The 27,560-nt window shown below is 40.3% G+C and overlaps 1 protein-coding gene across 5 annotated transcripts in view; it reads left to right on the forward strand.

Annotated features, from left to right (window-relative positions):
- Positions 1-27,560, forward strand: part of CLNK (cytokine dependent hematopoietic cell linker) — a 199,433-nt gene that overhangs the window by 153,186 nt on the left and 18,687 nt on the right. For all 5 annotated transcript variants that reach the window (XR_010338534.1, XM_064365714.1, XM_064365712.1 and 2 more), the window contains exons 12-17: positions 832-859; positions 4,631-4,649; positions 6,809-6,890; positions 10,965-11,005; positions 18,013-18,146; positions 23,181-23,258. Coding sequence is in view for 4 of the 5 variants with exons in the window: in XM_064365714.1 (XP_064221784.1) it covers positions 832-859; positions 4,631-4,649; positions 6,809-6,890; positions 10,965-11,005; positions 18,013-18,146; positions 23,181-23,258 (382 nt within the window). In the remaining variant the exon portion in view is untranslated. The remainder of the gene's footprint in view (positions 1-831; positions 860-4,630; positions 4,650-6,808; positions 6,891-10,964; positions 11,006-18,012; positions 18,147-23,180; positions 23,259-27,560) is intronic.

Genomic DNA, 27,560 nt, shown 5'->3' on the forward strand with positions numbered 1-27,560 from the left:
CCCAGCTAATTTTTGTATTTTTAGTAGAGAGAGGGTTTCACCATGTTGGCCAGACTGGTCTCGAACTTCTGAGCTCAGTGATCCGCCTGCCTCGACCTCCCAAAGTGCTGGGATCACAGGTGTGAGCCACCGCAGCAGGCCCCAACATTGTTACTTTTATTTCTAGCAATTCTCACATTAACACTCATGAGTACTCTTGCTGCCATTTTGCAGATTTTTAAAAAATGAGGTTTGGAGAAATTAACTGACTTGCCGATAGAATGAAAAGCTTGGAGTTTATCCTGAGACCTTTCCAAAATTCACATTATTCAATTCCATGTTGGAATTTTTTCTCTACCATTCAATTTCATGTCTTTTTCCTGTCTCTGCTCTTTATCAGCATTCTTTCTCTTACACTTGCTTTCCTGGGATCCCACTGCACCTGACAGCTTCATATTGAAAACCCTTTATGTTCCCTCAAAGTAAAAAACTAAGAGCTTGAAAACCAAGTTAATAACAGGTCTGACTGTGCTAATGAAACTTGACTTAGGAAATCAAATGTCAGGAGAAACGATGATGTTTTTTAATTTCTCCTAAAATGAGATGCAAGTTTATTCATGCCCTTTCTATTACCACCTTTTATTTTGGCTCTTAACTTTGTCTTTTCCATAGAAAATTATGAGAAAAATAACCTGGCTTTAGTTTTATGGAACAGTGATAAACATCACACTGGACTATGGGCTGTTAATTTGGCAATGAAAATGTAATCAAAGGTTTGTAAGGCTCAGAATGATTTTATCTCAGTCATTATGAACTGTGTTTTATGTAACATCGTATTTCTTTTTCTTGCAGTCAGATAAGCTTAAGGGACTTAAGTGAGGTAAGTAGTAATTTTATCCTTGGAAGCAAAGAAGGGAATTTTGAAGCATTAAGAGTCTGCAATAGCCAAGATTCTATTTGCTTCAGACACTTTATTACACTTAATTCTCACAATAGCTATGCTCAAAACGCATTAGTATCTCGATTTTAAAGATGAGAAAGCCAAAGTAAAATAAGTTTAGCTCCAGATTTTAAACCAAGATCCTATTTGGCCACCATGGTCATTCAGGGTTCGAGGTGCCGAGTTCCACATGGAAGATATACAGTATCTACTGATCACTTCCAGTCTCTAGCGTTACAGGAATAAAGTGTTAGAAATCGTATTGCACTTTGCTGTTTGTCCTTCATAAGAAAGACAGGAATGCAAAGTAGAAGGAACATGAGAGTCAGCGTTGCACAAGACCTGGTTGAAATCCTGCTGTGCCACCTACTTGCTTGGCGAACTTCAGAAAATACTCCCAATCACCCCAGTGTCTGTTTCCTCAGCCATGAAATAGGGATGGGTACATTTCTGTGCAAAGTGGATGTGATAAAGTCAAAGCAAGTGCATAAATCGCCAGTGACCAGTAGAGGCTCAATACATGGCATGAAAGTCTTTTGCAAGAGAGCTGTAGTAGAGCCTTCCAAGGGGATTGACTCCCTTCACTGCCCAAAGAGGAAGTTCACTGGGAGGATAGTGGGGTCGCCATGACTGATGGAAAGACTATCCAACAGCACAAGTGACCTCAACTCACTCCCACTGGACTCGAAGGAATTTTGTTCTTGTCTTTGTATTTGACCAATGCTCTCATCTAGATCGTAGACGTAAATTTCTTTCCTTGCTTTCGTTCTCATTTGTTGGTTTTATGAGAATGTTTAAATCAAAAACTCACATTTCTAGTTTGTCACTCAAACAAGACATTTACTACCCCTAATCTCCCTAACCCACAAGACAATCATGTCAAGAAAGATAACATACATAACTACTTGATGAGAAGAACAGTTCTGGTTCCATTGAGGACTTCCCCAGGCTCATGCTATTCTGGGAGCGGTTGTACTTCCTTAGTGTCTCCAGGAAGGAGCAGGCTGGGGTGATGCTCAGCTGCTGGGGAAACCCACACATCCAAGGTGCCTGAATCCAGGACTCCACCCGCTTCTTCCTGTAAGGCAGGCTTGGGTATCTAAAGTGGTAGTTGGCTGCTACTCACAATGACCTCAAATCATAACCCACTGGTCAGTCTGAGAGGATGGTAAGCCCTCCAATCACAAACAAGCAAAAAGGAATTAGGGGACTGGGAGTCAGCCTTAGATGGCAGGAAGTGTGCAGGATGGTTTGTTTTCTTTTCAACTTTAGTTGGCATTCTGCTAGAAGTTGATATCGTCTAAAGAACAAGAAGGTCTAATGGAAAAACACATTCTTGCTCCTTATCTTTGGCCAAGACATTTCCCCATTGTTTGTTTAGGCTGAGATTCAAGACCATTTCTTCATGACAAAAGCCCATCAGGGCAAACTGCTTGTGCCTGCACTCAGTGCCTGCTTGACTCCTGTCTTGTGGACTGGAATCTTTTATGTGCTACCTGTCCCCACTCAGATTCACATGGCATTTTATAGCTTTCAGAAAAAGGAAAGACTCGTTTCATTTTGTACTCACAAAGCCCTAAGAGAAAAATGAAACCCCAGAGAGGTGGCAAACTTGGCCAGTTCTTATAGCTGGCAGGAAATAGAGCCAGTCCTGGCAATCCCAAGCTAGGTGTCTTCCCCACAGCCATGTCTCTCTGCCTTAAAAAAATACAGAAATACCTCTGAACTAAAATAACTAAACAGAATATGGAAGGAAGGAACGAAAGGAGGGGGCAGAGAGGGTGAAAGAAAGGGAGGAAGGAAAAGGGAAGGAAGGAGGGAGGAGAAAGGAAAGGAAAAAAGGAAAAAGAAAGAGGGAGAGAGGTAATAAAAGAGATACTACTATTTAACTTGACTATTTTCTAACAATAAAAAAGTTACAGAAGAAAAATGAGCGATTTCATTCTACTTTTCTAACTACATTTGATTTTAAATTCAGAACCCTCAAGCAAAAAGTTGGTTGGTCTCAATTAAACAAAACAACTGCTCCCTCAGATGGAGGGCTTCTCAGGCTGTTGGCAGCTCTTCTTCCCCTCACCTTTGACAAGCCTGAGAGCAACTGCTGCTTCTGATTGAGCACTTTGAACAGCCAGGTTCAAAGTCCCGGGGGAGACTCAGTAGGGATACTTTCCAACCGCTCATTAGAATGGATTCGTTACTCTTTTTACTTAGCCTATAGATTTTCTTTGATTTTCTGTCCATAATGAAATGTATGTCCTCTTTCCAGAATCCTAGGGAATGCCAAAGTCTTTGAAATAAAAAGCCTTCTCTGTTGGCTAGCTTCGGAAGAGATATACATTGCCTCTCTAAGCAATTTGCTGCCAAAAGTTTCTTATCTATGAAACAAATATGAGTCAGGAGAGCTGGGCTCAGGGTCAGTTTAGCCTTCAGATGACTGCGGGAATCTAGGTGAATGGCATGACCCCTTGGGACCTCATCTGTAACCAACTGTTTTTAACATTTCATGGACCTCATACCACTTTGAAAATCTGATGAAAGTTATAATAAACCTTTCTCACCCCAGAAAAAGAAAAAAATATATATGCACATACTTATAGAGAAAAGAAATTTAGTTTTTCATTTCAGAAGGTTCCCGGACCCTGCTAGGCCATTCAATGATCTCGTTCATCCCCCTGGTTAAAGCAGTTCTTATCTAAATGATACCTGAGGTCCTCCTCAACTGATGCAATATATAGTTAGACTTCATAAAGTTATTTGCAGTTAAATAAATACTGCAGCAAACACTGTACCTACTGTAATGCTTTTTGCTTCTTCAAGGGTAGAGTAGGGCCCCAATATACAAGCCCAATAAGCATGAAGATTTTCATAATGAAGGATGATCAAGAATTCTACCACCGTAAGGAAGGAAGGAAGGAAGGAAAGAGGAAGAAAATGTTTGGGAAGATAAATGGCTACATTTAAAAAGGATAATGTGATTATTTCCAAGCCTTTTTTAAAAAAATAAAAATTTCAGAGCAAGTATAAAGAAAAAGTTAACCATAGCCTTATCGCTTAAGCACAACCTTTACTAGTATTTTATCATATTACTTCCAATCATTTTTTTCTGCATGCAAATATACATAGGTATATATCACATAAAAATATATCATGGGTCCAGTTTTTATTTCAAACTCTTCACGTAACATGGATGCATATTTATAATCTTATTTCATTCTCGACAGAAATACTTACAATGTCTTTATAATATTCCAGTAAGTGAGTATAGCACCAAAATTAACGACTTTCACTTATCTGGGCATGTAGATTGTTTTTAATGATTTAACTCTGTAGAAGTAATGATGCAAGAAACATCTTTGTGCATAGAACATGACTCAGATTTCAGGTCGTGTCTTAGAGTCTCATCAATGAAATTATTAAGTATAAGAGTATTTCTAAAGTTTTTTATAATTATGGTAAATTGCTTTCTGAAAGAGTCAAAATGATAGGTAGTCCCATCAGCAGACTGTGGACTTGTCTGTTCCTTCACACAAAGATTAAAAATGTTTGATTTTTGTTTAGTTTTATGAGGAATTTAGCCTTTTTAAGAATATAAACTATGCTAACAAAAATGTTACCAAAATTCTACCAACCAAAAGCTCTAAAACACACAGGGTATTATATTAAATTCTCTGTCATCAATGTCAGTAAACATTTGTTTTTAATTCAATACAGGTCCTTGAAGCAGAAAAAGGTGAATTGTTTACATTTGTTTTCTTACCCTAATACTGTTAGAGTGGATTCTGTTTCTAGATCTATGGTGTTCATGGTTACTGAAAAGGATTGACTGTTTAGAAGTCTGGGATGGGGATGCATGTGTGTGCATGATGACGTGATCCTCATGCACACACATACATCCCCAGGACCCCAGAGTCCTCTAGTCTAAACAGGTGATTTAAATCCAGGGTAGGCCACACATCTTTCTTTAACCATAGGTTACTGACCAAAAGGCTTTATACTGTCACCCTCTACCACTTTGGAAAGACATAGCTGGTCCACTGCTCCAAAGAAGCTCTTGGTATCTCTGCCTCTGATGTTAGCCATGCACACACACATGCCTGTTTTATGTACACACACATACAAGTACACAAATGCACATACCTCTACAGTGTTGGTGTCGCTGTGCAAGTATGAAATCCAAGGGTCACTCATATCCTAAATGGCAGGATGCTAAGCAGGAAGTATTTTCATATTCACCTTTGAAATCCTGTTCTCCATTCCTCTAGAATGATGAATTATGTCCAGAGCCAAAGGGCCTGCATCACAGACCAAAGAGTTTGCAAGAGACAGCATAGTTCGACAGAGCAACATTAGGTTCGGATTTCAGAGGCTTGCCACCAATTCACTGTGTGGTTTTGCTCAAGTAGCTTTTTCTCTATGAGTCTCAGGTCTGCTCTTCTCTATACATTGGCAAAGCTAAACTTGAAGAGAGGCCTAACTTGGGTTTATGGATTCCTCATGGGTCCCTGATGGAGGAGTAGGAATTTGTTGGCAAGTCTAAATAATTCACAAACCTAACTGAAACCATGCCCTTTCCCACAACAAAGCTCAATATCCTAACTAAAATGTTCAGGTAGTTCAGGTATTGTTTCAACAGGCAACACAACAATGATTATTAACACAACAATGTGGCATTGTTCAGCTCAAGAGGGGCAGATACTCTGGGTGGCTGTTGATGACATGAAGTGATTTTATGGGATGCATGATTAATGGACCAGTCACTGACTTACATTTCAAGTAATCACAGTCCTTCAATCAAAGGTGTCCAGTTTGCGATGAACCTTGGGCAGAGTACAGAGCAACAACCACAATTAAAATATGTCGGTGCCTGTGTGCATCCTTAGCTTTATTACTTACGGTCACAACTGGAAGAGTGTTTTATGAGATTTTATATCATAATATTATGATGTGCCCTTGGCAATTCTGGATGGCTGGTTAAATCTATCTGTAATGAAAAGAAAATAAAAAGCAGTAACATCAATTGCATATGTAATTACTAAATAACTCCAGATTGTATGGTCTCCGGCAGAACTTTTAAAAATTTGATGACTGAGGAAGGAAAAAATTGAGAAACTCTATCCCTGGTTGGAACCAGGTAGGAACTGCTGGTCTACATCAGAACCCTAGGAGCTCACCTGTCCTGTCACAGGAGGACACGAGAATACAAGTGCCATGACCAGCTGGGCACCCCAATCTCCTCCATCATCCAGAATGGTCCTTTTGTTTAACTTTCTTCTTGTGAACATCTCCGCTCAAATGCCATCTCTCAGAAGGGTCTTTCTAGCCATACATATAGTCACTCTGTATCCCAAAGTAGTACTTTATTTCCTTTATATCACTGGTACTGCCTAGTAGAAACGTTCTTTTTGGCCTACTTGCATGCTTATTTTCTGTTTCCTTTCATTAGCATGTAGGAACCATGTCTGTCTTTTTCTCCACTGTATTCCCAGACTCTGGCTGAGTACTTGTCCCATAGCGGCTGTTCAGTAAATATCTGTCAAATGCCATAAATGAATGAATGAATGAGACTGAAACTAAAAATCTTTCAAAATCATGGGTCCAGAATAATCCCTAAATACCTTCCAATGAAATATTCTGTCTTTCTGGGAGGTTCAGTGATGTGTTCTAGCTTGTAAATATTCAAAGCAATTTTTATAACCTCAGAAAAAATCACACTCAGGAGCCAGAAGAGTTGTAGAATACGTGAGTTATAGTTTCCACTGACCATCAAGAGCCCCTTCCTAATAATCAGAGATTACATGGAGAAAATTATAGTAGTTCCAGGGGGCTTCTAATGGTTCTCAATTATTCTTATTTTGCAATCTGACCAAATTATGTCACTGTTTTATATAGTTCCTTATAACCAGAGGAAGCCTGAATCAACTCATCTGTTGCAAAACAAAAATACTCAAGAGATTCCACTTGCCATTAGCAGGTAAGGAGCCCAGAATCCCTTCTCAGGTCTGAGGCTGGGGGTCAGGCCATGTGCTGTCTCGGATAAATGGATCACTAAGACTTTCTGAGAAACGGAAGTCTTTTTTCTAAAGCCCAATAAAGAGGCTCAAGAGAAACTGGGAATCACAGCTGTTACTGATTTTAATAATGTTATTCTTTCTGAAATTTATAAATGATTGATTGTTATAGAAGTTTGGGGCATTCTAAGGATTAAATATTAATCAGATAGGATTAAATAGAAAGGCTGCTAGTCAGCCTGGGAGGAAAAGTTGGTTGTTTCTAACTATTCTGGGTTGATGACCACACCAAAGCTCATAGTTACTTCTGAAAAGCAATTTATGGATAGATGACCAAGTGTTGTTGAAAAGCTATCATCAGATTAGATACTTGCCTGCTCTACTTACTGTGGCAACTGTCAACCCAACTGAAGAGGTAAAGAAGCCAAGGTTCAGGCAGGTAATTCATTGCCCAAAGTCACTAAATTAGTAGTGACTGCCCTAAAACATAATCCAGGGCCTCCAGTGTTAGTGCTGTAAGGCCCTCATGATCTTACTCTGGCGAGTGGCTCTGACCTCAGTTCAAGCCACTCTCCCCTCCCTCTCAGCACTGCAGCCTCATCAGATGCCTTCCAGCAACCTCAATGTCACTTCGTGCACAGCACTGGAGCACACCATGCCCCTGCCGGTAGCACCTGCCCCATATTTGCCCCTCTCCACCCTCTCCCTACTTGGAAAACTCCTATTCCTCCATGGAACCCCAGCTTAAAGCTTAATGAATCCAGGAGATAATTTGTATCCATTCTTCACATGAAAAACATGAAGCTGGGAAATACTGAGCCCTTTACCACTGAAGCCAAGCCGAGCCTCAAAGCCCAAGCACTGTTCAGTAGCCAGTGCTGCCCTTAAGTACTTGATTCTAAACATGCAGCCCATAAATCCTGACTATCCCTGGTGACTGCCCACGGCTAAAATGCTGCCTTCGATCTAGTCAATAAGTATTTACCGGGAATGTACGATGTTTGTGGCGAAACAGAATGAAGAACAGCACTGAAGTCAGGCTGCCTGACTTTTATCAGCAGTGAGCCATGTGACTTGGGCAACCTCACTATCTTACATGAGACACTTAGGGCAGAGTCAGGCATGTTGTAAAAGCCCAGTGAACATTAGCTGTCATTCCTGTTGCCAGGCCTGTGTATCGGGGGCCATGATCACAGATCACCATATCCTATTCCTTTCCCCTCCTTAACTTTCTTCCCTGGTCCCATCTGGCACCTTCAGTAACTTTGTTCTCATTTCTTGGCTTATGGGTACTGGGACATGTAGCTTCATTATGCTTTGGGGGCTGTCTGGTATTTAAGTTCCGAAAAGCTTAAATACAAAACTATAATACTCCTTCTTCTTCTTCTTCTTTCTTCTTTTTTTTTTTTTTTTTTTTTTTTTTGAGACGGGGTTTTATTCTGTCTTGCAGCGGCACAATCACAGCTCAAAGCAGCCTTGACCTTCCAGGCTCAAGCGATCCTCCTACTTCAGCCCTCAGAGTAACTGGGACTACAGGCACGCACCACCATGCCCAGCTAATTTTTGTATTTTTTGTAGAGATGGGGTCTCACCATGTTGCCCAGGCTGGTCTTGGACTCCTGAGTTCAAGCGATTCACCCACCTTGGCCTCCCAAAGTGCTGGGATTACAGGCATGAGCCACCATGCCCAGCCCCTTTTCTTAATGTAATTTTCTGAAAGGAAAAAATATACACAGTATAGTATAGTGGAAAAATAACAAGTTCTCAAGTTGTAGTAGTTATTTGATGCGGTTTCACTTCTTTTGTTTGTTTGTTTAATTTGTTGAATAAAGACTCTTGATTTTTCCTCCTCTCTTAACTGGCTGCTTCTTCTAATTGCTCATCTTGGACTTTTTCCCAAACTAACTTCTAAATGTTGGTATTCCTCAGAGTTCATCCGAGGTCTACTTTACTATCACTAAGGCCTGCGTAACCACATCCATCCCCCGCATCAAACGTCAACCCTGTGTTGATAATTCCCAAATCCCTATTTCCTGCAAACCACCTCTCTTAGCTCCAGACCTGTGTATCTAACGACCCCGCGAGCAGTTTTCCTTAGCTAAGTCCCAGGCAGCACAAACTCATAATGGTGAAAATCGAACTCTTTATTTCTAGTCTCATTCCCAAACTCATAATATCCTTCTGCAAATCTTTTCATCCTGGTAAACTCAGTAAGCTCTCTTTCCCATCTTCACTCCTCCTATCCCATCCATTTTCAACTCCCAAAATTATACGTCTAAAACGTGTGTTGAATGTATCTACTTCTTCCCCACTTGCCTAGCTCCTTGCATGGCCCAGCCACCATCAACTTTAGCCTGGACTATTGCACTAGCCTTCTAGTGATGCTGATCATCGCCACATCCTGCCTTTCATCTAGAAGGAACTGCGTTCTGGTCTCTTAAATCAAAGGCCATGCCCCCTTGCCTCTGGGCTTTTGCTGTGCTGCTCTGCCTACCTGGAATACTCTCTCCCCCTTGCCTCTGGGCCTTTGCTGTGCTGCTCTGCCTACCTGGAATACTCTCTCCCCCCTGCCTCTGGGCCTTTGCTGTGCTGCTCCACCTGCCTGGAATACACTCTCACTCCTGTTCACGCAGGGGTCCACTCAGTTAGCCCTTTCTCCCACAAAGCCTTTCCTGAGAACAAAAGCAATTTTCTCTTGTTTACATGACCTTTTACAACCACAAAAACTTATGCTATGCACACCTTTACATAACATTTATTATACATTATAATTATGGTGCAAGGATGTGTTTCTTTCATAAAATGAGCTTCATTCAGGCAGAGGCCGTATCTTCTTCATCGTCTGTTCCCCAGAACATACCATATCGTGCCTAGTAAGTGGCCAACATGTTTGTTAAATGAAAGAGTCATCATTTTTAAAATTTTTAATTATTTTGCCTTTATTTTTTCCCCCTCATATTCCTATCAACTGTGTACTTCTGGGATATCCTCGGAGGATATTTCCGTTCTTTCAACATTTTCTAAAAATCCTAAACTATTAGAGTAGAAAAATTTTGCTATTCCCTACTTTTTCCCAGACGTTTAACAAAATTGTACACTGGCTGCTAGTAACAGGATTCTGGTTTTAACAGAGTCAAATCTTGAATTTCAGTAGAAGTCTGACTGGCAATGACAGAGTAGTGTGATGGTTGGATGAACTGCCGGTGTTTCTATCTACAAAACAAAACACATGACCCCAGGCTTTTATGGTGATAACATAAACCAGATATATGCTCAGTTGATTTCATTGGCACTAGAAATGGATCAGGTTTCATTTAATTAACCCAGAGGCTTTAGTCAATAGCATAGTCCTTGAAATAGAGCATCTCTCATGTAATTAGATTTAACTGTAGTAGCACCTGGAGCTTATATTGATGCTGACCACGATACAAAATGAACCAGAAAATTACAACTGAGTATTAAGTAGAGTGCTAAGAAAAGCCACTGATGAACAGTCTTGTAGTACATTTTGTATTTAGAAATCCCTTTTGTTATTTTATTTGACTTACAGTTTTATAATCTCTTTTTCTTTGGGGGTTTCTTATAATCACTGAATTTTCTTAGCTCATATTTCTAGAAGGAATACAATAATTTCTATATTCTTCTTCCACTCTACAGTTGACTTTCAATTAGTAAATAGTTTCTATTGACTATAAGCCCCAACCAGCAAAATATTGTTTTCCATAGTGACTGTAGCTACAAAGCAAGTTTAAACTCATGGCTTCAAAAAGTAAAGAATAATGATATGTGCTCACTGAAAAGACATGAGAAGAACTTACATGGTCTTCTTCCGTGTCTAATATTGCCAGCTTCAGAAAGGAGGAGAACATGCCTCCTAGTGCCTTTCAAAATAAGTGATTCTTCTAGCATATCCAGTAAAATATAAACTGCCTTATAAATGTGACTTCAGGCTATTATCATTGACCCTGCCTCTGCGTGGAATTTTACCACCAAGGGAAATACTAACATTCTTTGAATTCTAACACATTTTCTTACAGTTCTTCATTCATAACGAGCAACCACAATGTGCAAAACAGAGGTAAGAGCACTTTAAGAATTATAAAATAAACAGGTAAGTCATGATACTGTGATATTGCTGCACTGTGACTTAACTGTCGTGAACCCGAGTCACTGAGCTGATGTGTACAGATGTAATTAGCTCATTTCCATTGTGTTACTATGACATAGTTTTGATCCATGATTAAATATGGTTACTTAGCCAGTTTCTAGTTTTTCCTCTTGTGAATATTACTGTGTTATGAACATTAGTATAGATGTCTTCCATGTATACAATGTGATCATTTCCCTTCATAAGACTGAAATGGCTCTGTCTTAGGCTATGCATCTCTTCAACCGCCCTAGATGTGTTTTCCAAAGTAGACATTAATTAGTCTCACCAACAGTGTGAGTCCCCGTTGTTCCCCACACTCTCCAACAATTGTTTTTGACAAACTTTTAATTTTTCCCAATCCATTGAGTGCAAAACAAACTTGTCTCAAGAAAAATCTGTGAAATGAAGAAAATAGAACTGACACCTCTTACTGTTTGTAAGGTAAAAGTCAAAAGGATACCCCATCTGTGGCAATGTCTGAAGCGGCATATAAATACAGAGTTATATGACTGTTTGTGGTGGGTATTGATACTATTAATTATTTTGCACAAACTAGATCCATTATATTCATTTGTCTTTCCTGTTTTTTCACTCTATGTGCCATGAAGTCTCTGTGTTGACATCTGGCACTGGAATCTCTCTTTGCTGAGCACAAAAAAAAAAAAAAAGGGGGGGGCCTGGAGGCCTGGAGAAGTTTAGGCCTGGGGGAAGCAAAGCCCACAAAGTATTGTGGAGAGGATGAGGGCTCTAGTGATCTGCTCCTAATTCTACCTCTCTCCTTATACTAAGATCACTTTGAACAAGTTAATTATTTAAGCTTCACATTTTCCCTTTCATAAAATTCAAGTAGTAATGTTAACTGATATATTCATATTAATATATGCGCGCACACACAAACACACACACACACACACACACACACAGCCCTCTGCCTGCCACATGGTAGGTAACTGATACATTTTAATGTCTTTTCTTGTTTTCTGCATTCTCTTTTCTTCTTCCCATCCAATTGACCTGGGTAGACCTAAAGGTTGTCTCACTGGCTTCCATCATGACTTCCTTCATGTCATTTCACCATATGCCATCTGGACCTGAGGCTGGAAAACCAAGCTTATAAATTCACTTCCTCTCATATACACATTGCTAATGAGAGTTTCCCAACAGAGGATTCCCTTATTTAAAAGATGCCCAAAGAGGGCTGAGATAAACCCGATGGACTCAATCCCTAGTCATCAAATGTCAGGAACGGGAGTCCTAAAGGTCAGATCTAGGTGGATGAAGATGAAAAGACTTGGAGCATCCAGGAGGAAAGTCCAGGGGCTGACCAGGCCCAGAAGGGGCATTACTTATAGAGGTTTCATTGCAGGGATGGGGAAGCAGAATCATAGCCTAGCAAGGAATCCAGAATCTTAACTTGAAATATAAAATTGGCCGGGCATGGTGGCTCACACCTGTAATTCCAGAACTTTGGGAGGCTAAGGCAGGAGGATCACCTGAGATAAGGAGTTGGAGACCAGACTGGCCAACACAGGAGAAACCCCGTCTCTGCTAAAAATATGAAAATAAGCCAGGCATGGTGACGCGTGCCTGTAATCCCACCTACTCGGAAGGCTGAAGCAGGAGAATTGCTTGAACCTGGGAGGCGGAGGTTGCAGTGAGCCAAACTCCAGCCTGGGTGACAGAGTAAGACTCTGTCTCAAAAATAAGATAAAATAAAATAAAATCATGCACAAATGAAAAATAAAGAGCAATTGAATAATGGAATGGAGTGATGGAAATGGCCTTCACAGACATGAGTCCGGTCAAGCATCCCAGGGCTGTAAGTAGATCATTTGTACTGGGGTTGCTTAGGTTGCTCTCAGCTCATCTCACCTTATCTCAGAGGAAACAGGTTACTGAAAGAAGCCCGGGATAGATGGGGGAAATGCTTGAGTCTTCATTAATTCCTGTTTCAGTAAACAAATATCCACCAAGAACATGGTTTGTATCAAAACTTGGGCTGGGCCCCAAGAATACACAGTGGACACCACCCAACTTTCTTTTAACCAGTGCTTAAGCACCCGTGTGATGTTCCTCCATCAGTTACAGAACCCACACTCGTTCTACCGGGTACAAATTCGTTCCCGAATCACCAGTACTTGGTAATGTTAAGTGGGCAGAAAACAACACAGTCTACACTCCTGGAATTATCGGTCTAATGGGCTCTCTAATGCACCAGGTATGGGCATTCATACAGCAGAGTAAAATTTACACCTCTGTAGTTTTACATGTTATTATACTTATTTTACAAATGAGAAAATAATTTTGGGAAAGTTCAGTTACTCTTGTTCAGTTACAGCCTGATAAACAGATTTGCCTCCATTCTTTCATAAATTGATCAAGTTAAACTATTAGGATCCCAAGAAAGTGGATCTCAGGACAGAAAAAGATATTTTGACATGTTGGAAGGGGCTCCAGTTGTGGTTAGATTCCAAAGTAGCAAGAACGTTATTTCCTAAGTCTGGGATTGTAGATCATCTGTTTTCTTTTCTTTTTCTATTTTTAGCTTTTGTTCACTAATGCTTTATTTTTGCTTTAAAATGGATGGCTCTTTTTCTTATAAAATTATCTTTTAAATCACGTATAAGGTAATTAAATTTTTCTAATAAATATGGACCACCTGCTTAAAATAAAATGCTTTATTATAAGTTACAACAGGGAAAGTCTAGAACTGTGCTTCCCTAGTAATATAAGCAACACTCACAGCTAGCCTTGATGAGTGATTATATGATCAGACATTGTGCTAAGAGCTTAATTTGTAACACATAAGAATTTTAAATATTAGCAATTATTGATATCAGTGTGGTTTTTCAACCCATACCTTTTTATTAGGCTACTCTCCCTCAAATTTATTGTGCACCTACACTGTGCTGTTCCCACTGTTCCACCCCTTAGCTTGTGGCTTCATTTCTGTGACCTTCCATTCTCCATGTTAGGAGAGTCCTATTTCCTGGGGTTATGAAACTTTAATGTTTTATTTAAGAATAAAATTTCCAAAGATTAACAGCTTCGATTACTTTAAAACAAAATCTAGTAAATACTTACAGCCAGTTACATAGTCAGAATTTCATTCATTCTTTCAACAAAGATCCAACCAGGCTTTCAGGGAAAAATTACCTGGCAAACTTGTTTCTGTCTCTTTGTTCTGTTTTGTTTTAAGTCATTCTCTGAACAAATTACAAATGTGTAGCTGTTTCCAAATTCTCTTTTTAAAGTAGGACTTTTAAAATATCCAAGCAAGCCACTGAAGGTTAAAAAAAAATAAATCAGTTGCCACAATATCATGACAAATTCATAATCACTGAACATTACTATGTATGCGACACCATCTAAGTGATAGGAAATACCGAAAATGATTATTTTCTCCTTTTGGGTATGTTCCTATTTTTTCAGTCCATGTTAAGTTAATTACGGCCATTTAAATAAGTCTCAAGTCAATTTTATTGTGTATTAGCATAGCTCTGTTGTCTTTCTCTTGGTTAGGATCTGCCTGGTATACAGGTCTCCATCATTTTACTCTCTGTGTCATTATATGTTAGAAGTACAATTAGCACATAACTGGAATTTTTACATCAATCTGTATCTGATTTTAAATGCTAAGTTTGCACCTTTGATATTTACTGTGATTACTGATATTTTGGGGTCTGTTTTTCTATTATGTTGTGCCTCCTATTTGTCCTGCTTTGTATTGACTTTTTTTTGTCCTGCTGTATACAGGTTCATCTCTCCTTTATTTTCCTTTCTTTCTTTTTCTTGGAAGTTATACATTCCAATATTAGTCTTCTTTTGGTTACCCTAAATATTTTTTAATAATGGCATGCTAAAATTTTAACAGTCTGAAATCCATATTTTCTTTTCAAATAATTCAGAAAACTTAGAATGCTGAAGGTGTGAATTCTTCACTGTGTTTGAAAGTTAAACTTTATTTATAAAATAACATTTTAAAACTAGGAATGGCTCTAGTTTTATTCCCACTTCTAAAAATAGAAATTGGTGGGTGAAATTAACTAACCACAATTAAGATAATTTAAACTTTAAGTGATCAAACAGTTTTCTGCAACAAATATTTTGATACAAATAAGCCCTCATAACAAAAATTCTTAGGCCCAACAGTAAAAGCTACAATCCTGGCCAGGCGTCGTGGCTTATGCCTATAATCCCAGCACTTTGGAAGGCCAAGGTGGGCAGATAACCTGAGGTTAGGAGTTCAAGACCAGCCTGGCCAGCATTGGGAAACACTGACTCTACTAAAAATACAAAAATTAGCTGGGTATGGTGGTAGGCACCTGTAATTCTAGCTACTTGGGAGGCTGAGGCAGGAGAATTGCTTGAACCTGGGAGGAAGAGGTTGCAGTGAGCCAAGATTGTGCCATTGCACTCCAGCCGGGGCAACAAGAACAAAACTCAGCCTTGAGCAGTGGCTCACGCCTGTAATCCCAGCACTTTGGGAGGCTGAGGCTGGCGGATTACAAGGTCAAGAGATCGAGACCATCCTGGCCAACATGGTGAAATTCCGTCTCTCTAAAAAATACAAAAATTAGCTGGGCATGGTGGCACACACATGTAGTCCCAGCTCCTCAGGAGGCTGAGGCAAGAAAATTGCTTGAACCTGGGAGGCAGAGGTTGCAGTTAGCCGAGATCACGCCACTGCACTCTAGCCTGGTGACAAAGCGAGACTCTGTCTCAAAAAAAAAAAAAGAGCAAAACTCCATTTCAGAGGGAAAAAAAAAGCTACAATCCTTGCTCTCATTAGAATAAAATTGTCAATGTATCAGAAGTACTGTTCTTCTTAGTAAACTTGTAGGTAAATTTGGCTTTTTGATTACAAGAAGCAGAATAAGTGCCTATATAATCTAAATGTTACAGAAAATGGCATGTATTTGCTAATGTTTAATTAATATTTAATCTCAAAAATTTACTGGATCAAAAAAAAAACCATCCTTTCAAAGTTCTTGTCCAGTTGATAACCATGACCGTAACTTTGGTTATGTTTTAATTCAATAATGAATTACAACTAAAAAGCTTATAATTCTGTATTCACTCTGATTAAATCTTTTCCATTTCATATGTTATTTTTGCCTAGTATTTTACTTATATAATGTTTGTATATCCTCAAGGTTTTATGATTTTTTTTTAATAGTTACTCCTTGCTTAAAATTACCAATACATTTACAGATGTTTTGCTTGGTCTTCCTTCTTATACTTCACTCTATGTTTGTGGTCTAAATTTCAAAAAAATATATTTTTTATTATTATTGACTGGAAAGACATGCAGTGAAAATAAGTTATTTTGATTGAGGATAGAGAAAATACCACATTAACATTCGACAACTGGGAGTATCTTAAAGCTTAGCTGTCATGTGAGATCAAAGCCCTATCAATGAACTTCTTATATTCTGCTACTTTAAAATCCTTTGGTCTATCTTGTACTTGAATTTATCTTTTACGCAGGCAGGATTGTGCAGCGTCATGCATTGATCACTTGGAAAATAATGGATAATGGACATACACAGGTCTTCCACTGTTGATATATGTCATTATGTTTTGTTTTGTATTTTTTGAGATGGAGTTTTGCTCTTGTTGCCCAGGCTAGAGTGCTGTAGCATGATCTCAGCTCACTTCAACCTCTGTCTCCCAGGTTCAAGCAATTCTCCTGCCCCAGCCTCCCAAGTAGCTGGGATTACAGGCATGCACCACCATACCCAGCTAATATTGTGTTTTGAGTAGAGACGGAGTTTCACCATGTTGTTCAGGCTGGTCTCAAACTCCTGACCTAGTAATCTGCCCGCCTTGGCCTCCCAACGTGCTGGGATTACAGGCGTGAGCCTGTAATATATTTTTAAAATCACGTTTGCACCACACACCACATCAGAAAAGTGTAAATGTAACAGTGGCAGATACAAGATTCCTCAAATTCCAGTTTGCACTTGCAAAATCTGATTTTATAATCAGTAACAGATACTGCCCCTTGTTTTCTATGAAGTGACAGGCTCACTTTGTTTATTTTTAGCAACATATCTGTCAAATATCCAAGTCAGAATAACGATAGTTTGTTAGTCATTCTTTTGGGTTAAAAAATATGATGTTTCATTTTTTAAACTTATTCTTTCAAGTTGAAAAAAATGGTGTTCCCAAAATAGGGAACAAACTGTTGATGTTTAAGAAAATGAACAGAGTTCATTACATACAGAACAGAGTAGACAATTGGGGGAGAAATGAGGATGAGGATGGAGAAACGTGAATAGACAGTTCATTCAGAGCCTTATGGACAGAAGGAAAACATTCATATTTTCTTCCAGGTGGAAAGGAAATCATGTCAGAAATTTTACCAGGGGAGTGGCAAAGTCAGAATTCCGTGTGTGTGTGTGTGTGTGTGTGTGTGTGTGTGTGTGTGTGTGTGTTTTCTCACTCTGTTGCCCAGGCTGGAGTGCAGTGGCTCGATCTAGGCTCACTGCAACCTCTGCCTCCCAGATTCAAGTGACTCTCTTGCCTCAGCCTCAAGAGTGCTCTACCATGTCCAGCTAATTTTTGTATTTTTAGTAGAGACGGGGTTTCACCGTGTTGGCCAGGCTGCTCTCGAACTCCTGACCTCAGGTGATCCCCCCATCTCCTCCTCCCAAAGTGCTGGGATTACAGGCATCAGTGTGCCCAACCCAGAATTACATTTTTAAAAGATGACTCTGAGCACCCTAAGGAAAGAGAGGGGGAATGGCAAAGCTACAGCCAGAGAACAAAACAGAGAGAATTACCGTCACTGAGTGAGCTAACAGTGATGTAGACTGAGAAGGTCTGCACAGACACAGGAAGGAACAAAGGGTTCTAGCTCCTTTTTGGAGGTGGGGGACAGTCTGCACCAGTCACAAAATCACACTGAAATGTGAATTTAACCTTTCCAGATCATAGAGGAAGCATGCAGTCCTGTTCTCCTCAGAGATGCCAGTCTCCAGCCAGCTACATCCCTCATGAAAATATACCGCCCTATAAATACAAAAGCTGGAGACCACCTTTCCCCGAAAGGTCTGATAGAAAGGTAAGCAGACATATCTCTGCCAAGTTCTTCTAGATGTACTTGGTATCTAAATAGAGCTTTCCTGAACAGTGCCCAAAAGGAGATTATTTATGTTGGACTTTAACTTTTTCCTGTCTGGCTGTATATTACCAGGTTTTAATATTTTTAAAGTATTTTAATATCTTTAAATACATTGCTGTATAACACACTACATTGGTTTCTCACCAGATTCTTTGACTGGCATGTTTCCAGATTCTAAAGTATTTTTAAAAGATTAATCCAAAAATACAGATATTTAGACATGTGTTTGATGTTTACTGGCTGTCCAATAATCTTCTGGGGGATTAACTGGGATTTACAGGTTGTAATTTTTTTTCCAGCAAAAAATTTGTGTATGACATACTCATTTCAGTTGAACAGTTCAGCAACCATTAGTTGAGCAGTTATTATGTGCCAGACAATGTGGTAGAGGTTATGGTCCCTACCCCAATGGAGATGTAAAGAAGGGGGAGATGCAAATGGTTACAGATGTGTTCTTGTGTGTCCTTCATCTATTTTCTGGTCTCTTTCTAAAATACGCTCCTTCCCTACAATTGGTTATTTTTGGACCATTTTTCACTTACATTATCCTACGCTGGGGGGATAAAGCTTTCACTGTATCTTGTACGCTTTCACCCCATCACCTTGGGATGTTACTTATTTATGTCTTTCACTGTAAAGCCCCAGAGGATGTGCCTTTTCCAGGTATCCATCCCATATCCTGCTGTTACTCACTGTCCTGCTACAGAGCTTTCGAAGGTTTCTAAGCAGGAGCAGAGTGCACGGGATATCTCTGGTAAATTCCTACAGTATCCTAAAGCTCTGTTGTTGTCCTTATATTCATATTAATTTCTACCTAATTCTAAAAGGGGTCTCATAATCTTAAATTCGACTCTGAAAAGTATTTTCACATTCTGGCCAGGCACAGTGGCTCACGCCTGTAATCCCAGCACTTTGGGAGGTTGAGGTAGATGGATCACCTAAGGTCAGGAGTTTGAAACAAACCTGACCATCATGGCGAAACTCTGTCTCTACTAAAAATACAAAAATTAGCCAGGAATGGTGGCAGGTGCCTGAATCCCAGCTACTTGGGAGGCTGAGGCAGGGGAATCACTTGAACCCGGGAGGCGGAGGTTGTGGTGAACTGAGAGAGATCATTCCACTGCACTCCAGCCTGGGCAACAGAGCTAGACTTTATCACACACACACACACACAAATTACACATCCTTTATTTATTGCCCCTTGTCATACACTCGACTTCCTTTTGCTCTGTCGTCTTCTTCATAAACATGGGGATCTCTTGGCTCTAACTAGACATCTACACAAGATCACACGCCCCCTCCCAGATCCCAGATTCCTCATAGGCATGACACAGGCTTGGACCACATCAGGATTTCCCTGATTTCAGCTATTTGAAAATGCTTTTATGATCTGTGCCATATCTATGCACCATCAATAAAAACACTTACTTAATACTCTTTAAGTTGATCTGTTTTCACTTTATATCACTACTCTGGTTAGTTTTTTTTAAAACCAGTATTGTATATCGTAGAAAGTGACTTTAGAAGTAATTCCATTTGTTAGTGTATGCCCAAAAGAATTAAAAGCAGACACTCATATATTTGTACACCCATGTTCATAACGTTATTTACAATAGACAAGATGGAAAGAACCTGTATGTCCATTGACGGATGAATGGATAAACAAAATGGTATACACATACAATGAAACAGTATTTAGCTCTAACAAGAAATAAAATTCTAACGTGTAATACAATATGCAAGAACCTTGAAAACATTATGCTGAGAGAAATAAGTCAGACACGGAAGACAAATATGTGATCCCACTTAAACAAATAGGCAAATTCATAGAGACAGAAGGTAGAATGGTTTGCCTGGGCTCTGAGGAAGGAGGTGGAGGTAATGGAGAGTTATTATTTAATGGATACAGCATTCCAGTTTAGAGACATTAAAAGCTTTTGGAGTTGAATAGTAGCAATGGCTGCGAAGCAATGTGAATGTAATTAATGCCACTGACTGATACACCTAAAAATGGTTAAAATGGTAAATCTTACTACATTGTTGATGAAAAGAGTCAATTTCTGGAAAATATTTGAAGAGATATATTCTGAGCCAAATATGAGTGACCATGGCCCGTGACACAGCCCTCCAGAGATGCTGAGATCCTGAGAATGTGTGCCCAAGGCAGTCAGGGTACAGTTTGGTTTTATACTTTTTAGAGAGATAGGAGACTTCAATCAAATACATTTTTTTTTTTTTGAGATGAAGTTTTGCTCTTTTTGCCCAGGCTGGAGTGCAGTGGCGCAATCTCAGCTCACTGCAACCTCTGCCTACCAGGTTCAAGTGATTCTCTTGCCTCAGCCTCCCTAGTAGCTGGGATTACAAGAGCACCCCACCATGCCCAGCTAATTTTTGTATTTTTAGTAGAGACGGGGTTTCTCCATGTTGGCCAGGCTGGTATCAAAGTCCTGACCTCAGGTGATCCGCCTGCCTCGGCCTCCCAAAGTGCTAGGATTATGTTTAGTAAATACACTGTTACAGTCCAGAAAGGTGGGACAGCTCGAAGTGGGGCCTTCCAGGTTATAGGTAAATTTCAAAATTTTCTGGATAACAATTGGTTGAGTTTAGCTGAAGACCTGGGATCAAAGGGAATATCACTGATAGCTAGAGGGCTAATTATCAGTTAAGGGATTGTGGAGACTGAAGTTCTTATTGTACAGATGAAGCCTTCTGGTAGCAGGCTTCAGAGAGAAGAGATTGTAAATGCTTCTTATCAGACTTAAAGTCTGTGTTGATGTTACTGCTGGAGAGGTATAATGAGGCATGTTTGACCCCTACTTCCCGTCATGACCCAAACTAGTCTAGCAGATTAAATTTTAACAATGCCCTGGCAGAGGAGGAAGTCCATTCAGATGGTTGGGGCAGCCTTAGAATTTTATTTTTGGTTTACAATATTTTTGCTTAATTTTTTTAAAAAGTAATTGCAATGCAAACAAAACAAGCTATTAAATTGTAGCAGGATTCCGTTACCTGCTAATGGCTGTCACCGTAAGGATTGCTCTTCTTCTGTTAAAGAAGAGATTTGAAATGTCAGAGAGATATTAAGGACACATTAGAACCAAAATGAAAATTCCCTTTTGAATTATTCAGGGGGCTAGAAAGAGAATTAGAAGGGACTTCCTTCCCCCACGTGATGTGGAGATACATAATTCAGTTTCTGAGCACCAGCTAAACTCACCAGCCATCCCTCATGACCACACTTGGAGAAACACAGGTCTAATCTGGAAACGTCCTCCGACTTGGACAAATAAATAAAAACAGAGTAGATGAAATGCACCATGACTGATCTCTGCCATGTCCATGGATTGGCCAAGAGTCCACCTGGAATCAGCAGACCACTCCAAGCTCAGACAGCTCAGGCTTCAGTGGGGAGATGGGGTTCCGAGGCTTCCTTTACCTCTAGAGCCTGTCACATGCCTTTGCTGGAGTGAGGCAGAGCTGGCCCCGACATGGACTTTTTCAGCACTCCCCTGGGGGCAGGGAATAGGTCAAATAAGAGGTGACTTTTGGGCCGGGCATTGTGGCTCACACCTGCAATCCCAGCACTGTGGGAGGTCGAGGCATGTGGATCAACTGAAGTCAGAAGTTAGAGAACAGCCTGACCAACATGGTGAACATTACCTGGGCATGGTGGTACATGCCTGTAATCCCAACTACTTGGGAGGCTGGGGCAGAAGAATTGCTTGAACCCAGGAGGCAGAGGTTGCAGTGAGCCAAGATTGTGCCATTGAACTCCAGCCTGGGCAACAAGAGCGAAACTCCATCTACAAAAAAAAAAACAGAGGTGACTTTTGGTCCCAATCTTGATGCAAAAGAATGTCTGAGCTGGGTAGGCAGAGGTAAGAACAAGGAGGGATTCAGGCAGTAGGGCCAGTTCTGGTCTTTCCTGAAGCTGTGTGTGTCCAGAATACAAGCACTTTGGCCAGACCCACGTCTGAAATAGGGTGTCAGGAAGTGAGGCTGCAGGCTTGAGTTAGAGCTAGCTCATACCTTTCCAGATGCTGTTCACATCAGCGTGTTCTCATGTGAACAGAATCAGAATCTCAGTATTGGATGGATCAGGTTTATTTTTCAGTGGACCAGTGACTCCAAATAAATGAGAAACCAAAGACGTGATGTCACGTACCTAACTCTCGCCAACCATGTGACAGGTTTTGACTTTCTGAACCCTTACTGTCCATCTTAACCAGGGTTAATACTACCTGACACGCCTACTTCAAAGAAGTGTTGAAGGGATGGATTGACATGCTACTACATAAGGAAGGGCCTTACAGATGCTGGCCTCACAAGGGGGTTATTTCATATTATGATCCTCGGAACCCTGTGAAGGAATTGCAAGTCCATGATGCATCCCCTGACTGCCCTTCCTTCTCCCAGTTAGTCTGGATTTTATAATCAAAAGAATTTAAAATCATTTAATATTGATATAAAATAAAGCAGTGTGGCACAGGGAGAAGGCTAGCTAAACTAGGATCCAAATCATAGCTCAGCCGCCTGTGCCTCTGGTGAAGTGGCAGAGACTGAGCTCTTTCTGCACCTCTTTCTCCCTCCCTGCTGTTTGTATGTGATGAGGGCAGTACAGCCTTCACAAATAAAACACATTTCCACCTCAACAAGCCTCAGTTGCTGAAGGTTCAGAAAGCACTGATAGATAGAGGGTTTATTATCTATTCTGAGGGTGGCGCTGAAGGGTCTTTCTCAACAGATTCTCATAGACTTCAAAACTCCCTAGCTACAGTAACTTTTTCTGTGTCTCTCTGCCCTAAGCATCTGTGGGCTTCTCCAGGTCAGAGACTAAATGTTGGGTGCTGAATATCTGCTATAGATTAAACTATGACTAGGCACGGGTAGAATAAAAGTAAATTTTGAATTAATTAATCAATAATTCATACGTCTTTTTAATCCTAAAATATTGTTATTGATTCGGTACTGCAGGATATCCAGCACAATGAATGGTACGTTGGAGAACACAGTCGCCAGGAAGTGGAAGAGGCATTAATGAAGGAGAACAAGGTAATGCCTTCTACATGGCACATCCTCATTGTTTCTATAGGCATCTTATGGTTTTCTGCTCATGGGTTGCAAGACGTAACAAGCAACAGCTTCAATGTAGCATTTCCTGCATCACCCTGCATTTCTCAATGCTGGGAGGTTGTAGTTGAAAAGAGCTTTAACATGGACAGTTTCAGGCCTGATGCGGTGGCTCATACCTGTAATCCTAGCACTTTGGGAGGCCGAGGTAGGTGTATCATTTGAGGTCAGGAGTTTGAGACCAGCCTGGCCAACATGGTGAAACCCCATCTCTACTAAAAATACAAAAAATAATTAGCCAGGTGTGGTGGCATGTGCCTGTAACCCAAGCTACTCAGGAGGCTGAGACATGAGAATCGCTTGAACAAGGGAGGTGGAGGTTGCAGTGAACCAATCGCGCCACTGCACTACAGCCCGGGCAGCAGAGTGAGACACTGTCTCAAAAATAAATAAAATAAAATAAAATAACAAAAAACAAAACAACATGGAGAGTTTCAGACGTTAGGGTTGGTAGAGCTAATTATCAGCTGTGTGGCTTTCTCAAGTTTCTAAATAACTTCCCGTGTAGATTTAGTCATTTGTAAAATGAAATATAGTAAAATCAACCCTAAGGAACTATTTTCAACATGAAATATGGAAACTGGGCTACAGAGGTCACAATAGAAAGGCCTTCCTTCTGCTTTCTTCAAGGTTTATCTTCTTAATCAAGGTTTGCCCAAGGTACTGTTGGGTCTTTACGTCTCACTTCTTCTGGAAAGGAGCAGGGATTGTGAAAGCTGCAATAGTCAGGATATAATAGGTTATGCTGCAGCAACAACCCCATGATCTCAGTTGCTTAACATAATGAAACTTTATTTTTTGCTTGCATACCACGTTGAGGATGGGTTTGGGTGGATAAACTCAGGCTGCTGGGGGCTCCATCTCAATGGTGGGCTTCCACCTTCACACTCTGGCTCTTTTTTTTTTTTTTTTTTTTTGAGGCAGAGTCTTGCTCTGGCGCCCAGGCCGGAGTGCAGTAATGTGATCTCAGCTCACTGTAACCTCCACTTCCCAGGTTCAAGTGATTCTCCTGCCTGAGCCTCCCAAGTGGCTGGGATTATAGGTGCCCACCACCATGCCCAGCTGATTTTTTGTATTTAGTAGAGACAGGGTTTCGCCACCTTGGCCAGGCTGGTCTCGAACTCCTGACCTCGTGATCTACCTGCCTCAGCCTCCCAAAGTGCTGGGATTACAGACGTGAGCCACTGCACCTGGCCCACACTGTGGCTCTCAATATATCCCTCAGGAGTGACATATTTTATTTCTGCTTACGTATCTTTGATCAAAGGAAGTCACATATCTTTGACCAAAGGAAGTCACATGACCAACCTTAAGTTCAAAGAAGGCGTGGAAGTGCAAACTTACCAGATGGCCGTAAGGAGAAAAGAACTGGAATACTTATACTCAGGTCAAATGACTACCACAATCATCATCCCAAAGAGCAAATAATTATCAAACAATGACTATGTGCAGAGAACTACACGAGATTGCTTAGAAGTTATAGAAAGTGTCTCCAGACTGCTGCAGCATCAAAATCTATCCCCAGCTAACCAGTACAATGGTCATTGTTGATGGAGGTAACCCAAAATGAATTAATTAATTAATTAGTGAATAAATGATAGACCTACAATAAATTTTAATAAAACATAACTCTCAGAATTGATGTTGTAAAATTAAATAAATTATATGTATAAGTTGCAATGATAAACAGAAGCATGCCCCTTCAAAGATGTTCACATCCTAATCCCCAGACTATGAATATGTCACTTTTATACAAAAGGGGACTTTGCAGGTGTGATGAAGGTAAGGATCTTGCGATGGGAAAGTTACCAGGCATTATCTTGGTGGACTCAACGTCATCACAAAGGTCCTCGTAAGAGGGAAGCAGGAGTGTCAGAGTCAGAGAAGGGACGTGATAGTGAAAGTGAAGGTCAGATGAATGGGAGAGCCACAAGCCAGGAATCTTGTTGGCTTCTAGAAACTGGAAAAGTCATGTAAACAAAGTCTTCCCTATTGATTCTAGCCCAGCAAGACTCATGTTTGACCTCTGACCTCCAGAACTGTAAGAGAACACATTTGTGTTTTATGCCACTAATTTCATGGTTATTTGTTATAGCAGCAGTAGGAAATAATACCATTGCTAAAAAAGTATCTTGAACATACATGGAATAAATGGAACATCCCATTTCCTAGATGGGGAAACTGAGGCTAAGCCAATGTGTTGGTCAGAAAGTAAATATATCGGCAGAACACGTGTTCAAGATCAGTGCACTTTTCACAAAATCTCAGCTGCCTTTATAGTAGCCCTCACAGTTCTTTTCACAGCCCAGGTGGAAAGCCTGGGTGGTTGGCTGATGCAGCTCCTCGAGGACCTTCCTTTTCTCCTTCCAGGGAATCTGTCCATGCCGTGGTAGAGTGGTGAACCTGGTGATGGTAGATTCCAACCCTGGCTCTCCTTCTTGGCTAATCAGTGCTCGGTGCACTAGCACTCACAGAGCCTGTTTTCCAGAAAAGCTACTCTTAGTAGACCTGCTTCCAGGAACTCATGCATGGATTGTTCTGGAAAAGCAATATGCGTGTTACCTGATGTTTTTCTGGCAGCATTTGGGCGCTCAGCAAATGCTCCCTTCCTCTCTTTCTGTATGCCTATTTCTGCCTCTTCCCAAGAAACATTAAGAAAATAAAATCTCAGTTAAATGACTTCATATTTTCCCTTTCTGTTTGTTTCAGTCAGTTCTGTCAAAATGTGTTTCCTATTTATGAAAGATAATTTAATTTAAATTTCAGGATTACTCAGATTTATTTTGACAAATTCATTGCAAAGTTTAAGAGGATAAACCCAAAAATTGGCCATGAGTTTTGGCCTCTTCTCTCTTTCTGATCTTTGGCAGTGCTCTGTGCTTGAAAATTAAGGCTTCAATTATGACTAAACATTTTAGGCAGAACAAGTTCCAGAAAATTCTTCCATCCTACTTTATAAACTCAGAGATTGTGTATTTAAAGAGTAAGAACTTGGTTTGGTTTTGAAGTATTCCATTTAGTAACTGTGATGCTTTAGGGGATTCACTTAAGCCTTTAGACCTTTATTCCTTTACCTGTAAAATGAGACTAAAATACTTCCATCAACGTTTATGTAAAGAACCCAACATTTATGTAAAGAACCTATAAATGGACCAGGTGTGGTGGTTCATGCCTATAATCCCAGCACTTTGGGAGGCCAAGGTGGGTGGCTCACCTGAGGTCAGGGGTTTGAGACCAGCCTGGCCAACATGGCGAAACCCCTTCTCTACTAAAAATACAAAAATTAGCTGGGGGTGGTGGCTTGCACCTGTAATGCCAGCTACTCAGGAGGCTGAGCAGGAGAATCACTTGAACCTGGGAGATGGAGGTTGCAGTGAGCTGAGATCACACCATTGCACTCTAGTTTGGGCGAAAGAACAAGACTATATCTCAAAAAAAAAAAAAAAAAAGAACCTGCAAATGAAACAATGTGTGTAAAGTGCTTGGCACCTTGAGGGCAATTCTCAATGCACCTTAGCTGCCAGTATCATCATAACATCACTATAATGTTACAGTATTATTTATAAATTTTGTATACTTAAAGCATTGCTATATTGCACTGCATAGTATTATTACCATTATTATATATCTAAATTTATAAATATTCATTATAGAAATACATAATTATATGTAGCTTTTATAAAATCTAATTATAATTCATTATTATAGATATAAATCACTCTATATTTTATCTATATCTATCATATCTATTCTTTTTTTTTTTGAAACAGGGTCTCACTCTGTTGCCCAGGCTGGAATGCAGTGGCGTGATCTTGGCTCACTGCAATCTCTGCCTCCTGGGTTCAAGAGAGTCTCTGCCTCAGCCTCTAGAGTAGCTGGGATTACAGGCACATGCCACCATGCCTGGCTAACTTTTGCATTTTTAGTAGAGATGAGGTTTCACCATCTTGGCCATGCTGGTCTCAAACTCCTGACCTCGAGTGATCCACCCACCTCAGCCTCCCAAAGTGTTGGGATTACAGGCATGAGCCATCTCATCCAGCCTCTATTTATTCTTCATAGATCACTTATAACCCTTTATACAATACACACAATTACACTTACAGATTTTTCAGTGTTTTTCATCACATAAATGACACAATGTAACCACAAAACTAAGCCTGGTAGGTGTGTTTACGTTCAGGAGGACTGCTCCATTTCTCACTCTTTTACAACCAGATCTTA

This window comes from Aotus nancymaae, unplaced genomic scaffold (assembly GCF_030222135.1).
Source record: "Aotus nancymaae isolate 86718 unplaced genomic scaffold, 86718_ANA_hifiasm-v0.15.2.pri h1tg000006l, whole genome shotgun sequence".
In the NCBI taxonomy this organism is placed as follows: Eukaryota; Metazoa; Chordata; class Mammalia; order Primates; family Aotidae; genus Aotus; species Aotus nancymaae.